At 28.9% G+C, this 18,446-nt stretch overlaps 2 protein-coding genes across 4 annotated transcripts; one reads left to right on the top strand and one right to left on the bottom strand.

Moving 5' to 3' along the window:
• Nucleotides 1-1,777: 1,777 nt before the first annotated feature.
• LOC105676145 (vascular endothelial growth factor receptor kdr-like) lies at nt 1,778-13,775 on the top strand. Of its 2 annotated transcripts, none has more exons than XM_012373810.2 (22): nt 1,778-1,984; nt 4,245-4,378; nt 4,492-4,675; nt 4,781-4,902; nt 5,175-5,319; nt 5,436-5,575; nt 5,749-5,923; nt 6,193-6,316; nt 6,485-6,660; nt 6,722-6,888; nt 6,980-7,124; nt 7,401-7,553; nt 7,719-7,883; nt 8,187-8,329; nt 8,420-8,588; nt 8,661-8,761; nt 8,891-9,041; nt 9,128-9,352; nt 9,522-9,687; nt 10,124-10,367; nt 10,711-11,148; nt 11,467-13,775. In XM_012373810.2, exons 1-22 carry the CDS (start codon nt 1,924-1,926, stop codon nt 12,145-12,147), a joined length of 4,209 nt encoding a protein of 1,402 aa, XP_012229233.2. In that variant the 5' UTR covers nt 1,778-1,923; the 3' UTR covers nt 12,148-13,775. The 2 variants fall into 2 exon arrangements, with proteins under 2 accessions (XP_012229233.2, XP_012229232.2); XM_012373809.2 differs by having other exon boundaries at nt 10,091-10,367.
• LOC105676146 (uncharacterized) lies at nt 12,356-18,361 on the bottom strand. Of its 2 annotated transcripts, XM_067355415.1 has the most exons (10): nt 17,590-18,361; nt 17,234-17,407; nt 16,886-17,141; nt 15,993-16,097; nt 15,732-15,916; nt 15,344-15,571; nt 14,908-14,964; nt 14,534-14,678; nt 14,281-14,458; nt 12,356-14,174 (listed from the first exon to the last, which is right to left on the bottom strand). In XM_067355415.1, the coding sequence occupies exons 1-10, from the start codon at nt 17,668-17,670 to the stop codon at nt 14,039-14,041; spliced, it is 1,545 nt and encodes a 514-aa protein (XP_067211516.1). In that variant the 5' UTR covers nt 17,671-18,361; the 3' UTR covers nt 12,356-14,038. The 2 variants fall into 2 exon arrangements, with proteins under 2 accessions (XP_067211516.1, XP_012229235.2); XM_012373812.2 differs by lacking the exon at nt 15,344-15,571.
• Nucleotides 18,362-18,446: the final 85 nt, after the last annotated feature.

Below are 18,446 nucleotides of genomic sequence, written 5' to 3'. Positions count from 1 at the left end.
ATATTTATTGCCTTCTTTAAGTCTATTAGAAATTAGAATAATCATTAGTTATTATTAAATGTTGGAAGATAAGTAATGTACAGATTTCTTTGGAAATATTACCTTATCTATTGTTTAATACGATACTATACCAACAATCTTATAATATCCACGGTCGCATTTACCATAAGACGCATTAGGCGCAAGCTGGAGCCTCATATTAAAAACTTTCAGATAACTTACCCTCCTCACAAATAACAATATAAAAAACAGCCTAGTTATAGTTGCAAAATAAAATACTTACTTTTAAATATTAAATTCATAATATAAAAACTAAAGGCCACTGAAAAATTTGTAAGCGGTAATTGTTTATTAAATTTCGCCTTTTTGCATTATGTAATGCATGTTGAATTTTATTTTCAATAAACTTAAAAAAAATAAGTATAAATTTGATTAACTGAAATAGACTTGTTGTTCTTTTGAGGCCTCATAATGATGTTGCGCCTAGGGCCAAAAATATAAATGTGGCCCTGATAATGTCATTAATGATGTGATGACATTAAAAGTTAAAAATTGTATTTTAAGTATTTTTACAGAAATTGGTATTGTCTGTAAAATAGAATCGATATATCTCAAACAGTGGAATTTATAATCAATCAGAATAGACTAGAATCAGACAAAAAATAAATAAATGAACAGAATCATACATATATCTCTGAAACAAAACGAAAACAAAGCTTCAGAGATAATATTGTCGCTGACAACAGTTCCTAAATGATAATATTAATGATTGGAAACCGGTAGTTGCTGATAATAAAACGAAGTCGACAACACTTTTATGTTAAATTGGAAGCTGCTACTCAGATAGTTAATTGTTTAATCTATTGTTTACAGTTAGAAAAAAGAAAGAAATGCTAAATGTAATTTAGAAAAAATTAAAAACTATATATAACTTTATATATATTTAAAAAGATATTTTGCGCAATTTTTGATGTTTCTATATATACCTTAAGTTTTCATGCAATATTTTATACCATCTATACTTTACTTTATTTTTAAACATTATAAAAGTTTTTTCAATCTAAATCGGATTGTTAAAAAAACAATAATTTAAAGAAATATTAATAATATTTTAATATTAAATAAAAAGTCATACATAGAATTATATATAAATTTGCGTTTTGTCACATATACATTTAAAAAATTTAAATAAATTTTTATCAAAGAAGAATGTTAATCTTATCAATTCTTTTTACTAGCCAGTTCAGTAATTGTCACTTATCACAATTATATCATATTAATTTGGAACTCATACTTCTGACATGTCATCGGACATAACAAAAACCATGTGCAAAACTTTAAAACTGAATAATCAATATAAATATTTACTAATCAGCAATTTAATAAATTAATATTAATTATTAGTAACAAAATTGTATAAGGAATAGCACAAATATATTTTTATTTTTAATTTTAGAATTTAAAAAATTGCTGTGTTATTTAACGACATTTTAAGAACGATTTTATATAATTATGTACGGGTATTCTATGACAGAATTTATCGAGATTCAAAAGTTTATATCAGATACGCTTGTGTAGTTTATGATAACAGTAAAATATTTACTTTTGAGTTCCCCATGTGAAATTACAAGGAATCAACCAGAGTCGGACGCCTCTCCGTACCAGAAGGCGAATGATGACAGAGAGATGACGTCCGCGATAAGTTGAACTGGTCGGGTGGGGCCTTATTCGTTGAGTCTCGCTCTCGCGTCCACAGCGTCTCAGTCTGGTGGCAGACATAAAACGGAGTTGTAGTAGAAAGTAGGTCCTCGAAGAAGAATTCCAGGGCCTATTCTCGCGCGAGCCCACGTCCAACAATGTTCAACGAACAATAAATTTAATGTGCAAAAATGTGAATACTTGTTAAATGTGCCAGAAATAAAAATGTTGCTGCACTACACACGTCTCCGTATTCTAGTGCTCGTCGTTCTCGCGCTCTTGCAAGGTAATTAGCGCACCTGCTCACATACGACATAACTCATCTGTGTGTGAAAAGATCTTCTACTGAAGCGTAACGTAATCACGTGGTCACCATTGAGTCATATTTATCGATGTCGCAGTTGGATTTTATTCGATACGCATTACGTAAAACTTTCAGTGAATCCCTGTCCGCTTATTTAGATAGTGCTCTAGTAATTTCTTATACCATTAAAAAATAACAAATCTCAATTAATATTTAGATCACATTTAATCACACATATAAGAGAATGTTGAACGAAATAACGTTCGAAGAACGAAGAACGAAGAACGGAATTTTGAGAAACAAGAGTGTTCAACTTAAAATTCTATAATGCCTTGTTTCGAAAAAAGAATTTGATATGTCAACATTTCTGTTGAAGTTCTGGTTTCATTTCTTTATACTATCATTTGTTCACAATCATCAAATTTATCAAGAATAAACGTTATTGCACTGGCATGTAGATCAGATCGATACAAGGACTAACGGTGAAATAAATGCTGTGAATCATGCCTTGGACGCGAAGAATGCTTAATTCCTTTTACTTGTGTTATACCTACAAGATTCTCTCGTCACAAAATTATGTTCGTATATGAAAACAACAAGCTTCTAGAACGTTTGTCATTCGAAATATACGAATAAATATGAAAACGTAATAACAATCTTTTGTCACATTATTTAATAATTTAGAAAAAAATTTATAAAGACATTAGTATACGGGTAAATTTTAATTTTAATAATACTATTAATTTGTGGTAATTTATTTAGGCATGCATCTGCAAAGAATTAAATAAAAGCTTCAAAATAGATACATGTGTAATACTCATTGGTGCGCTATTCCCGCAAAAATCGATTATCTCTGAGCGATATATCAATCATAAAATTTCATGATTAGTATCATATGATGGTCTAATAAGTAACGACAATTTTATTAGATTGCTGATAATGTGATCAATAAATACAGGCAAAATGATAACATAATATCTAAATACTCCGTAATGATTATAACGTATGAGAAAAAGTACAGTCATTTCAGAAATGTTTACATTGTGTATTAAAAAAGTGTTGATGATGTTGACTGCATTAACAAGTCACACTTGGTTGCATTAGTCATTTCATTAGTACAGTAAGTATTCGGTAACACACATGCAGAGTAGCTCAGTAAAAAAATGCGTATTATTATTACACCTTCATATTTTCATTTTATTCTTTCTTTAACTTATGGATTGATTAAATGTAATATTTTGGATCATCCTAAATTTATTTGAATATTTTTTAAAAAGCAATCTGTTTTCATTATTTTCTAAAAATTTAAATTCTTATAAAATATTATATCGCATAATAAACATTTTCAGAAATTATCACTACTAAATATTTTCTATAATTTGCAAATTTAAAATTGCATATATATTCTAGTACAATTTGCTTTAATTATTGCATTATAAAGCAATAATCAAATATTTTTCTCCCTCGTTCTTGTTTTTTGAACTTATTTCGCTTGTTTTATTTTATTGGATAATTCTCAAAGCATACTCAAATATAATACAATCCATTCATAAAATGTTCATTTTTTAATTGCAAAAATTAGTTTGTAAAATTGTTAGATTTTACTGAGTATATAATTTTTTTACTATTTACTATTACATATAATTTGGCACAATTTATATATGCATAAAAGCCGGTTCGTATTTTAGTGATCCCTAGAGTGTCTGCGATAAACATGCTGACTGATAATTCCAGTACATTATCAAGAGAGACAAAAAATACTTCCTCTTTCTAGCTTCCTTCGCATTCACGCAGAAACAGATTAATGTGTATACTTTTAATGAGAAGTGTATACTTTTTAAATGAAGAATTTTACAATGAAAGTCAGATAAAGCTAATCATCCGCGAGACACTGCGGTTAAGATGACGACGTTTCTTTTAAAACTGTTAACCAAATTCCTGCTTTCTGCGTAGGCATCAATGCGTAGCATCTGACGATGATTACATTGTTTCCACAGAAATAAATTTTTTATTAAATTATAATATTATATATTGTAACGTTTTTATTACATTGCGAGAAGAATCAAAATTTGAAAATAATTATGTAGTAGTAAGCTATAAAAAGATTTAACCCACACAGAGAGATTAAAAATAAAAAATATTATTGTTTAAATTATGAGAAATTAATCCTATAACAAATTCTGATAATATATATAAATTACTTTTGAATTATATATAATAAATAAATGATTTTGTTTTTCAGTATCGGAAAGTGGTAAGCCAGTTATTTGGCCAAACCAAAAAGAAATTCTGATTGACGAAGGAGAAACCTTAGAAATTACTTGCAATGGCACTACACGAATCAAATTTATTTATCCAAATAGTTTTGAAGCTACAGTATGTATAAAAGAGTCATTAGAATAAGTTTTTATATTGTTTATATACCATACTTTCAAAGCTGGCCTTAACGGGCATTTTATAAATTAAATATTTGCATTATATTTTGACAGATTAATACTTCAACTCCAAAAACAATTGAGACTGAAAATGATGGCATTCATGAATTTGTTTTTCAACTACCAAATACTGTTTTCGCCGATACAGGCTGGTACGGTTGCGCGGACTACGACGTTGACATTATTCCAAATTCTTACGACAATCCCGAAGTGAACTGGATATATGTTTATGTAAAATGTAAGATCAAATCACATATCTTATTTTCTTGCAGTATAATGAAAAAAACACTTGTGTCTGCATCTTGCTCGTTGTATATATTGGCATTAAATGAATTTATTACAGCTAGTACGCATTTCTTCGTGGAAACAGAAACCCTTGTTCATCTAAATGCAATTGTTGGTAATGATCTTGCAATACCATGTAGAACTACATCACCAGATATAGTACCTATTTTATATGTCAATGTAAGTATTTCGCGACTCTACTTATTCATGTTTGTAAAATACATAGTTTTAACATGCTACAAAGTTATGTAAGATGATTATTTTATTTTTAATTACAGATTAATCTGAGTTTTCAATAAATTATGTTTATTAGAAATAATAAAAAATTGTAATAAAAGATATTGAAAAAGCATGTTATTACTTCAAATTCTTTATTTTTATCATGATAATAATGTCTATTAATTTTATCAGATTAATATTTATGACATTTTTTAAATTTTGCATGTGTACAGGATGATGAAGAGACGGAGAAACCATTTGATCCGAGAATTGGTTTTATGATGAAGAGCCTGACAGTGAAAGATAGCGATTGGTACAAATGTTCGATAGAGAAGGATAACATAATACAAAATATCGATTACATATTGACCGTGAATCGTAAGTATGGCCGACTTGAAATATTAATTCAAACATGTATATATTACAATTTTATGATAAAATGTTGTCGACTAAGTAGTTATTTAATTTAATAAAAATGGAAATTATTTATATAGTAAAGGAGGTCTTGTTCGAGCCGATAATCAACGATGACAGTTTGCGTCACGTTACTCGCGGAGAAGATCTTCATGTGAATTGTACTGTGCAAGTGGACACGTCTATGCGGTACATGTTCAATTGGACCACTCCGCAACAGGTAGACAGATTAGTATTGCACGTCAAAATTTAAATTTTGAAGTCTAACACATTTTATATTATTAATAACTAAAAATGCGCATTGATTAATTACATTTACTCTACAAAAATTTCTTCATAAATTTTCTTTATTATAACATTTATCACTCTCACATTTGATTTTTTTCCTTGCAGAGTAGCAGTAGAATAAATACTCAACATTTTAGAAAAAATCTCGACGGAAATAATCTCGAAGTTACGTGTCAGTTGACAATATTTGATGTAATGGACGATGATGCGGGAGAATATGAGTGTTTTATTAAGACGATTCATGATATGAAAAAAACAACGAGAAACATTAAAATACACGGTGAGTTTATTATTAACTTAGAAAGAATATGTATATATTTGCAAAAAAATTGTACACTTTATTAAAATAATTGTGTGCATGCAATATAAAACTCTATGAATTGCATTTTGCCAATGCGCATAAAATTGATTCTTACGTATTAATAAAAAGTTGTATCATTGGAATCCTAAATCTAGTCCTAAATTTGCAAATTGTGTGTGCATAAATAGTTCATATATTCTGTACATAGTTAATAGTAGTAGGAATTGATATATTCTTTTAATTTTTAGATCCTCAAATAAAGTATATCAATCTTACACCTCAACATCCTGCTAAATATTACCAAGCAGAAAGTGGTAGTAGTGTGCAATGGGTTGTTTATATCGATGGATATCCTAAACCTCATATACAATGGTAAATCTTAAAAATGTATTTGAAAATTTACATTTGATAATTTAAAATCTGTTTATTATATATTTCTTCATATTTTCAAATATATATTAAAGCACATTTATTTGCAAAAAACTATATTTCTCATGTTTTTTTTAAATTATTTACTTCTTAATAAATATATGTATATAGGTTTAACATGAATGACGAGGAAATTACAAAGAACTCAAAATATTCTGTGACTACAACTTCCACAAGTACTATTTTGAAGATAATGTTATTAACCTTAATGGACAGAGGAGTTTATACGCTTGAAGCTAAAAACAAGGATATTATTGAAAAACTAAATTTTACGTTGGATGTTATGGGTAAATTATTTTGTAAGATTAAATAAAATTCCAGTGAATTCTACAACTATATTGATTCTAGCCAAACCATATTCTTTATTGGCGGATGTTGAATCTTACTATGCACCTAATGAAAGTGCCGAGTTTCATTGTGAAGTGGTTTGTTATCCGCCTCCGAATATAACATGGAGTTTTCTAAAATGCCCTAATTATCCATCACTTGAAAATTCAACAATTGTGCACCTGACAGTAAGTACAATCTTATATTAATCTGATTTTGTTAAATGAGTATTTATATGATTCATATTTTACATGACAAAAATTTCTGTGAATTTTATAGGATGTAATGCAAAGTGCGACTTCTGACTATAATATCAAATTTACTTCAAGAGTAAAAATGCCTATTGAAGTGTCGGGGAAAATAACATGTGAGGCCTGCAATACTCTTGGCTGTGAGGCTTCAACCGAGATTCTTTTTGTTTCTGGTAAAAATATTTTTTACTATTATGTAACTTTTTATAGTCCACAAAAAATAAGTAATATTTTTTAAACTCAAAGTTAAGCAATTTTTAAATTTAAAGAAAACGCGTTTTGTAGATAAAATGTTGTCATTTTTGGCATCTATTTTAAATTTTTCGAGACAAATTTTTTTTTATTAATTATAATTAATAATTTTTAGACAAATTTTAATCAAATTTAACATTTATCTAATGTAATTATTATGTTAATAATTAAAATTTTTTATTTTTTAAATTTTACAGATGGAGTAGGTGCTTTTGGTATTATCGAACCAAAGGAATTGGTGTCAGTTGGTGATGATGTAGAATTTACGTGTGCTGCTTCCATCTATAATTATACAGATGATCTTACATGGACAAATAATAGTTCTCTACAAACGCCAATTGTAGAAACAGGTAATTGTTTGAAACAAAGAAATTAATCCACAAAAAAATTTAAAAGTGGAATGCAATAAAATACATGTAATATAAATAAAATATGTTCTTTAAAAGAATTAATACTTTTATAAAACATATAAATTAATTAGTAATATAACTTATAATCTCTCTTCATAATTTCAGAAAGACTACATATTATACGACATAAAACTCCGTTCACTTATCAATCAACTATAAAAATCAATAATGTTCAAAAATCAGATGCTCAGGATTACATCTGTATCGGCAAATATATATCATCAAATACAATTTTGTCCGAAGATGGATTCTATAAATTAGTTGTGCATGGTAATTACAATATTTCTATATACTTTACTAAAAAATTTTCTTAACTTTAGTTAAATTTATGGTAATTTAATTTTTTCAAAGAAAACTGAGTATTGTAAGAATTTCTTCTAATACAAGAATATCAAAATCAAATAAATCTAAACGTTTAAACTTAAATATATTTAGAAAAAACTTTTATATGCTAAGTTAGTGTAACTTATTATTTAAAAAAAATTTATTTACTATATTTTTAACTAAAATTTATTTACACTAACAAAATGTTTATACCTTAAAACTATTTTTGATGAGTTTAACACTATATAGATCCTGCACCACCAACTTTCGACAAAAGTAATATGAATAAAACAAAAGTAAGAGAAATAGACGTGATTACGGATGGCCATAAAACAGTGACATTACAATGTTTTGCAGTTGGACTGCCAAAACCAACATTGACCTGGTACAAAGTAAGGCATTTTTATTTTTTATTAAAGATTATTTTCGTTAAATAAAAATAAATGTAACGAATGCTACATTTTATTCTTCTATAATTCCAGGACAATACACTGTTAAAGGAAAATGACCAATATTTTTTCAAGCACAATTATCAAGAACTAAACATAAAATATTTAAAACAACACGATAGCGGAAAATATTCGTGTCGCGCCACTAATCGATTAGGCACCAGCGAAAATTATCAGCAAATAACAGTAAAACATGGAAAACGTAAGCTTTATAGAAAATTCTCATATTTTTAAAATAAAATTATCAATATTAAAAACATGAATGTCTTTGTAGGGCAGAAACTTGAAATAGTATTAGCTATTTTCATAGCTATTTTAGTTGTCTTCCTAGTGATTTTAGGAATCTTTTACATAATTAGAATTCGTCGTGAAAAGGTAAATTACATTTCACATTTTTTATAGATAATTTATACATAAAATGTAATATCGATATTGTGTTGTAGTAAAAGTTTATAAAAGATATAATATTCTTCAATTAAAAATCAAACTTAAATTATTATACAGAGAATGAAGAGAGAATTAATGGAAGCAGGTCTTACTCATTTTGAAGAAGGTGCTTTGGAATGTCTAAATCCAGATCTGACAGTGGATGATCAAGCAGAATTACTTCCGTACGATAAAAAATGGGAATTTTCACGGGAAAAATTGAAACTCGGTAAGAACGACTTATTTTGCGTAGTTAAAATGTCAGTTTATTACAGACACTTTAATGTGTGTGTGTGTGTGTGAATCATATTTTAGGAAAGCAATTGGGCAGTGGTGCGTTTGGAGTTGTAATGAAGGCGGAAGCACAAGGAATATGTGACAACGAGACCGCCACTACTGTTGCCGTAAAAATGGTTCGTCGGACCACTGATCCAACTTATGTCCGCGCACTAGCGAGTGAATTGAAAATAATGGTACATCTTGGCAAGCATCTCAACGTTGTCAATCTTCTTGGTGCTTGCACTAAGAATATTTCCAAACGTACGTATTGCAGATCAATGAAAGGTTACACATTAAATAATAGAAAGCATTCTATAATAAAATATCGTATTTTTCTATCTAATTGTTAATTTTGGATAGAGATAAAACGGATAAAAGTTAAATAATCGTATAAAAAATATTAATAAATAAAATTTCTATATTATAACAGGTGAATTGTTAGTTATTGTCGAATATTGTCGCTTTGGAAATCTGCATAATTATCTGTTGAAACATAGAACCGATTTCATTAATCAAATTGATCCCAAAACTGGAAAACTCGATCTTGCTATCGGTATAGATATACTTGCAAGAACTAGTATCAGTAGTGATAACAGGTTTGTGTTTCAAATATATTTAAATAATTCTTTTTTTATTCCGCATTTTATACTGACTGTGTTTGTGCACAACTTATACGTTTTTATTAAAAGTAGATGTTATTTACGTAACAAAAATTTTTTCAAAAATAATAATTTAACTAAAAAACAAGTAATGTTAACTAAAAATAAGTAATATAATATTTTATACTGCCTTTCTAATTAAATATATTTTTTTAACAAATTAAATTTGTATACTAATGTCACAAAGAATCTGCCACTAACTTATTCTACGTAAAGTTTCATAAACTCTAATTTGAATAACCACATGTCCTGTGTTTATAAATAATGCACATACAAACTAGTGCATGCAAGGGTTTGCGGTTTAACAATATTTGTTTTTTCTCTTTTGCTCATGCAATAGGATAAAATATGCGGCATTATCCTTTTCCCGCAGTCTTAATGTGAATTCAGGCACCGATACAGTGGTATGCTACAGTCCGCAAACAAATCCGGATGTTGAAGAGATTGGCTCCTCGCCAGACGGATGCATTCTTAGTAATAATTCGTCTCAACCGGGTTGGAGATCAAATTATCACGGTGACTATAAGGACCAGAATCTCAAACCCATTTGCACTCAAGACCTATTATCTTGGGCATTCCAGGTAGCACGTGGAATGGAATATCTCAGTCACAGAAAAGTAAGTCGTCTTTAAGATATATTAATACCTGCTGAATAAATAAAATAAATCGTAATATTAAAATAAATTAATAAAATTAATTTAATTTTTAATATATTACATTTACGTAAACAACGTAATTAATTAATTAATAAATAAATTAGAATATCAGAATTAATATATAATTTAAAATAATTAACACATTTGATATAATAATATTTTTATTAATTTATATAATTGTTATATAAATTTGCAATATACTTTATAAAATAAAATTTGTCTGTTTTAATTGTATTTAAATTCTGACAGCTTCTCAAGTGTTTTACAAACAATTTTTTCATTTTGCTGTGATATGTTTATCTAGGTGTTGCACGGTGATTTGGCAGCAAGAAATATTTTACTTGCTGAAAATAACATAGTAAAAATTTGCGATTTTGGTCTCGCAAAAAATATGTACAAAGATGGCAATTATAAGAAAAAAGGAGATGCTCCATTGCCTATAAAGTGGATGGCAATCGAGTCGATTAGAGATCGTATTTTTTCCACGCAATCCGACATATGGTCTTTCGGTATAGTTTTGTGGGAATTTTTCTCCTTGGCTAAGACACCGTATCCCGGCATGGAAGCGGAAAAGCAGTATCAAAAGTTGATCGAAGGTTACAGAATGGAGCAACCGGAATACGCTATTGATGAAGTATATGACATAATGTTACAGTGCTGGAAAGCTAAACCCACATTGCGTCCAAGTTTTTCGGATCTTGTAGAAAGCATTGGCAATTTATTAGAGGAAAGTGTGAAATCGGTGAGTCATTTTTTACTTTAACTCTATCACAGTGACGTTATCAATCAGGCCGTGACAAAAGCGAAAAAGTAGAAGAGTATACACATGAATGAATATTCAACAGAAAAGTATAACACTGATAACAAATGAAATTTTTAATATAAAAGCTCCGCAATATGATGTTTAAAATAGAGGGATAATTAATAATTTAATCGTCAAGCTTGATAATTTAATTTTAAAATAAATATTATTAGAGGCATTATTAAAAACTCCTATAAACAATTCGCAAGTAATATATTTAAAAAAATACGAATAAAATGTTTTTTATTTTTATTTCAGCACTACATCAGTTTAAACACACCGTACATGGACATGAACGAAACCTTGAAGGATAGCAAAAACGATTATCTGACAATGATGTCCGCGCCAGATCACGCAATTTTGTCGTCGCCGAGTCACGATTACGTGAACGCGCCATTTTCGGAGAGTACACCAAATTCGACGTATTTATGCATGACTCCTAGCTGTCAGACGGATGAATCCGGAATATTTAGTCCTAGACCGCATCAGGACCACACGCACTTTGAATTCCCATCACCAGCGTCGGATTCCGAGGACGCTATTGAATTGTCGCCGATGCTAAAGCAAGAAGAGGATGATCCCTACCTTAAGCCGATCAACGTACATGCACGAAGGGCGGAGTTCACGCGACAAAGGCAAACAATAAAAAATCAGAGGCCCGATAGACCGATCGATCGAGATTCTGGTTATTGTAACGCGCCACGAAATCTTCGTCTAATAGATTTAAACGACGTGGACGAGAACGATTCGATTCGACAAATTGACGCGGATGAAGTAGACTTGGGAAAGAAAGACTTTACGCCGTCTATTATCAGCACGCAAAACAACTACATAAATATGCCGAAACAGAAGAACGAGCTGAGAAAGGATATGCCGGAAAGCTTTAGCAATCCTAGTTATATAATGATGAGCAATCGAGAAATGGATCAGACAGTTTAGTCTGTTTATGTTTAATCTCAATCGTACAGCTTCGTAACTGTCGGATTATTTTTAAAATAGGATTTATGATGGATTCATTTGTGACTTTGTGTTATAGTGACTCTTATTACAATTTTTTGTACTATTGTAATTATAATTGTGCATTGTATAATGTCGCATAACATGTCTAATTTAATGTTTCGCAAAGCATCTACTGTTTCTGGATCAGTGTGCCATGATGATCAACAGTGCATCGAGAATTCATTGGTGAGTGAAAGAAAATGCTTTCTTATTGAATACAATAACATGAAACAATGAACACACTCGTAATGCACAAACATTTTAATTTTTATTACTCTTTTTCTACGTGATTTTTACACGACACTGATTTTGACTAATTTGACCGTTTACATAGCTTCTTATGCATGACGAGTAAATTATATTTTATTGATAATTACGAGAGTATTTCTCATGACTGAGAATTAATATTTGCCTATTAATGCATTCTATTTAAAAAATGCAAAAATTTTTGAATTTATTGAACTATAAATTTTTTGTCATTTTTTGAAAGTAAATAATATATTCGAACGTCGTAATCATGTGTTTATATATATACAAATGCAAAGGAATAAATAAGAAGCTAAAGAGCCGTTGCTAGATGGTCGCGCTAGTGTATTCAAAGACAAATAGTAAAAACCAAATTATAATATTTCTTTACTATAAACTTGAAGAAGGTCTGCTAACAGGTCAAAACGTTGTTTTTACTATTTGTCTTTGAATACACTAGCACGACCATCTAGCAACGGCTATTTAGCTTCTTATTTATTCCTTTGAATTTATTTCATTATTTCAGCCTTAATATATTTTAATTTAAAAAAAATATATAAATGACTTATACCAAATATATCGTAAAAGTCTATATAGGATATGTTTTAAAATAATGAATAGCTTATGTGTGCTTTTATCCACCGAAGACTCGGAAATCAAAATTACTTAATTAGTTTTATAACAATTAAATTTAATTAGTTTTGTAAAGTAATGATGTACATTTTCGCAAAGTACAATTTAAATTACTTAAGCTCATACAGCACAAAACTTCCCGAATACATTGCAACAACATTGTAGTATTGCTGTAATGTATCTGCCAGTTGTATTCTATATAGAAACAAAATATCATTATAAAAAAATATAAATCTATTTTATTACTAACATTCATATATTTCATTCTCATTACGATTTATTTAAAGTAGCAGATATTTTGCATTTTTTATATTTTATCTTGAAAACATTCTTAGCGTAATGTTTTTTATTTTTTTATATACATAAATTTAATATTAAATTATTTATATGTAAGTGTGCTTTTGTGCAATATAAAATATAAGCAAGAGAATCTTATCAAATTGTACTTAATACTCATATTATTTACTCTTTATATGTAAGCATTGTTAAGAGTATTTTATTATTTTAATCAGTTAAAGAGTTATTCTTATATATATAAGAATTAGCTATATAGATTTAAAAATAGTTTTTGTGCAAGTATGTACAAAAGTGTGTTTTGTGCGAATGTGCTTTTGTATGACAAACTGCTAAAAGTATATTTTTTAATTTTCATAATTGTTCAGAAAATAAAAAAATTATATTGACTATTATTTAGTAATTTAGTTATTATTTTATTTCATAGTTACTTCGATTATATATATTTAATAAGAAAACACATCACGAGTCAGTTCTATTAATCCACCATTTAAATTTTTACGAACGAGTGCTGATACAAGCGTGAAAGAAATTGCTAATAACATATTCGATAGACAATGTATAGTTTTTATAAATTGCTTAATAAATACATTTATCATCAATATATAATATACTTGTGTGATTTAAAATAACATTGAGAGAGAGAGATTTGATAGAGTCAAGTAGTAATTTTTGGATCTATCTCATCTGTAATCCTGATCGAATATGGCACGTCGTGTATCGTTGTATTATTACGAAAACGACCACGTCGTACAATAACATCTTTAACTAAATTTTGCTTGTATGTTATCCATCTGAAATAAAAGCCGGAATAGTGTAAAAATTTTCGTAAATCACCATTAATAATTAGAAGAAATTAGAGAATGTTACTATAAATATGTTTAACGTAATGTATCGTACTTTCTATTTAGAAGGAATGCATCAAACAGCTGTTTCTTAGTTGGATATTTCGAGTCGATGAACAGTTTTACACGGCCCCAGATATTAGCACGATTGTGTTCGAGCAGCCAGTATCGTGGGATAAGAAAACATCGCACCGGCGTCATTGCTACTATCCTTCGATGAAGCATTTTTTCTCCTAATTTAGTAAATTTTAATGCGATTAACTGAAGCGTAATGCAGAGGAAAAAATATTTTTTTATTTGCTTCTTACCTAAACCGAAGCATGCACCCCGAGAGAAAATGCATATTTGCATGAATATAGTGTGAACGTCGCTCGGATAACGCAATTGAGACGTAACCGATGGTTCCCGCAACAATATCGCCGCTACATCAGTAATCTCATGCCATCCTTTCACCTTGATTTTGCGATATTTATTAAAATACGCGATTTTGCCTACTATTCTAAATTACACTAACAAATCAAATCAAATTTATCTGAATACATAATTGTTTTGTTTTAAATGGCAAACAAACTTTTATCAATTATAGCCATTTTAATACAATAAATTTCAATAAACGTTGTGCAATGTAATTTTATATAATTACATGTGATTTTATTTAATATTATATGCTATGAGTACTTACGACATCCAGAAGTGTGGTAGTAACAATGCTTGATCGGTCAACTTCGGTGTACTGCCTCTGCAAGAGTAACAAGATCAATCTGGTAAATTATCATGTTTAATTTTCTTAAAGTTGATACGTGTAATGCCAAGTACGAAAAAAAGAGGCATTTGAAGATATTCTAGAAACACACGACAATTTTTCGTAAAATTAATTAAAAGATTAAATATTACATCGAATAGTACAATATATTTTTTGTTCTACACTGTGAACTCTGCTCGCAATCATATATTTTTGTGTTATTTGCATAAACAAACTACAAATTATGCAAGCACGTAGTGTTTGAATCTAAATAATAGTATACAAGTGCATTGGTGCATCGAAAAATTTACAAGCGCAAAAGAAAATATCGCAAATAACAGTGTAGAGAAGTAAAGCATTTTCTTTGAAATCGTACTGGATTGGTTTTGTAATCCAATTTAGGCGACTGGTTAGATTTTGCATTCTTATTTGACGCTTTTCTTGATTGTTTTTGTAGATCAGAAATTTCGGAATCGTACAGTTCATATTGTATTCCGCAGTAAGAAGGACGCTCGCGAATGAGCATGTGCTCAATAAGACGACATTCGCCATTCAAAATGAAATGTACGTAATTCACCATGCCGGTTCCATCCCCTAAGAGAACCTTTCACATTAATTTAGATTTGTTGTTAGCGCTTTTCGTGTTTTTTATTATTATATTATTGTCAGAATCGATTTGTATTAAAATCTCTATTTAAATTCAGGTTTTTGCGAGTAAAAATAATTGAAATATTACTGCATAATTATTATATCAGATTATTTACCTCGTTTGGTTTAAAATCTTTCAACTTGCTCAGGATACAACATTCTCGAACTGTTTCTTCATCCCACAACTTGAAATAATTGAAATGAACTAACGCGTCGCGCAGAACGTCCCATTGTTTTGTCAAGCTATTGCGCAAAATCCTGTCGAAATCATCCTGGTTAATTAGAAGCAAATCGACGGACGCTAAATAGTCGAAACAAAAATAATATAAATTTCAATTTAAAACATATTATCAGATCTATGATTCATCTTTACTAACTTTTGGTAACCACTGTTGATGTTCTCGGTATTCTATGCAACAATGCAACTTCGCCAAACATATCGCCTGATTGCATAATTCCCATGTCTATGATTTTTTCATCACCTAACGAACAATATTAGATTATAAAAGTTTTCACAATAATCTTATGTAGTATTGTAGAATTATATAGATGGAATTAAAATTCTTGAAAATCAGAGAGAGAATCTCTGAGATTATATAGATATGTATTATATTTATAAAAAATACAACAAGAATCGTTCAATATGCGACAATATGTAAAGATGCGTTGCTAATTCGTTAGCAGTCTCTCTTACGCGTTAATGTTTGTTACTTCGCGATTATTCAACTCAGTTTTGCATTCTTTATAATGCTGTTTAGCAAAAATTCAATCTCGAATACTCACTCGCGATCATTTATAAAACGTAATAAAATTCGTGACCTATCTCGTAACACTGTACTCGTTTTCGTGCGTCTCGTTCGTCGATTTCAAAGATAAAAGCATTGTTTTGCAGTAACATTGCTCACCCATAAATAAACATATTGATTGCACCGTATCGATCGATCAAAATCATTGTTCTAGAATATCACCAACAGTATAGTTCTTTTTCTTTGCGATAATCCCTTGAGATAATTTATTTTAAAAAGTTAAGTTATATAAAAAACATGACAACTTAATATCAAATCGTCAGCAAAAAAAATCAGCTAGAAGTTTATTCGATATTTATGTGTATTGAGCATCTTTTACATCTTGCGTAGAAATCAATGAATATTCTAATAATAAATCTGACGTGAAAATTTTCTTCTTTAATTCAACTTAAAATCTTATCGAATCCAATTAAATCTCACTATGCATTTAAGTGTGTAAAAATTTGTGCCGCTATTTTTCTCACCTGTTAATTCGTCGATTGCAATTTTCGATAGACCAACTTCGCCATTCGCAATGAAATAAAGATTATCCGCTCTATGACCCTGACGAACAATTACTCGATCAACAGGTAAATATTGATAAATACACACCGCTGCCAGATTTTTTCTCAGATCTTCCGAATGTTTCGTGAATGCGTGTAACTTTCGGATAAGATCGTATATGTACGCTTTATCCGAGGGGGATCTTTCATATGGTTTCACCAACAGTTTTGATCGATCCTTAAATCAGTAATAATTTTTATCGATACGCATTTCAAATAACAATTTTTTAATCTTTTTTTTCTTTTCATATAGTATATTTTATTAAATACCTCTAACGTGAGCAGTTTCTTTTCTATTTTGTGTTTCTGATAAGCCATTTTTATATTAATCGTCACATCGTCGCTAATTTCCTCGGTTATTGGTTCCTCTGTTATCCATTCCATATACTCCAAAACGAGCCGCACCGCTGCTCGAAATAAGTAACGACCTTTTAATCTAAGAGGCTAAGTAAAGATAAAAAATGTTAATAAAAAAACTACAAATAAAAATAATTACTAGTTAATTGTGAACGATTACAAATCTCTTTTAAATCCTTGCAATAAAGTCTTTGACATATTTCACGGCATATAATGCACACAAATATATTTGTAACCGTACCAAATATTGTTTATAAATATTTCCTTACCTTAATAAGCAACTTTCTCGGTGGTAATTTATATGCAAGCGATTCTCGCAAACTACTCCTCCTTATTTTGTATAAAGACATTGTAAAAAATTACAAGATCTTTATTTTTGTCTATAAATTATCAATACTGAATTTTTTAATTTCACAAACGCATAAACCAGGTCTAAACAGTTTGCAAACTGACGTTAGTTGCGCAACTTGTTTGATCGATCATTGATATCGTATCGTTTATATGTGTTGATGTGGCGCCAATATGAATTAAAAAGCTACATTGTTTCAATTTTAATTATGTAAACTCCACTTTTCTATTCCCTAAAATGAAGAAATTGTGAAATATTTATCCTAAAATCTACAAAGATTTTCTGCTTTGTTCTATTCCATAATAATATTATGCACATAGTTGCTACATTATTTTGTTTCGTTAATTTATTAATTATCTACACTTTTTATCTTTGTCAAACCTTTGCATTTTATTTATATTGTATGTATTAAAAATTACTATCTAATAAATTTATTGATTATATTTAATTAATAAAAATAATATAATAATAATAAATTGAAATCAGAATATAATAAGAAATATTGTATATAAATTTTCCAGTACTTTAATAATAATTTATTTTTATCTTAATATTCCAAAAAGGGAATATTGCAGTGGAATTTTTATAAGACATATTTTTATATTACGTTCAAAAAAGTGAGTTTTGCTTTTTTGGGGGTTTTTTATGAGCTACTGTTTTGATGATATGTATCATTTCTATATATCTTTTACAGTATAATAGATAATATTGCTGCAAAAATTCTATTACATTTTAAACGAAGAAATGGTTTCGAATGTCAAAACATTTAATTCATTT

The sequence above is a fragment of the Linepithema humile genome, chromosome 5 (assembly GCF_040581485.1).
Source record: "Linepithema humile isolate Giens D197 chromosome 5, Lhum_UNIL_v1.0, whole genome shotgun sequence".
Taxonomy (NCBI): Eukaryota; Metazoa; Arthropoda; class Insecta; order Hymenoptera; family Formicidae; genus Linepithema; species Linepithema humile.
Note: the sequence above shows the minus strand (reverse complement) of the source record. Positions and strands in the feature narration are given on the sequence as shown.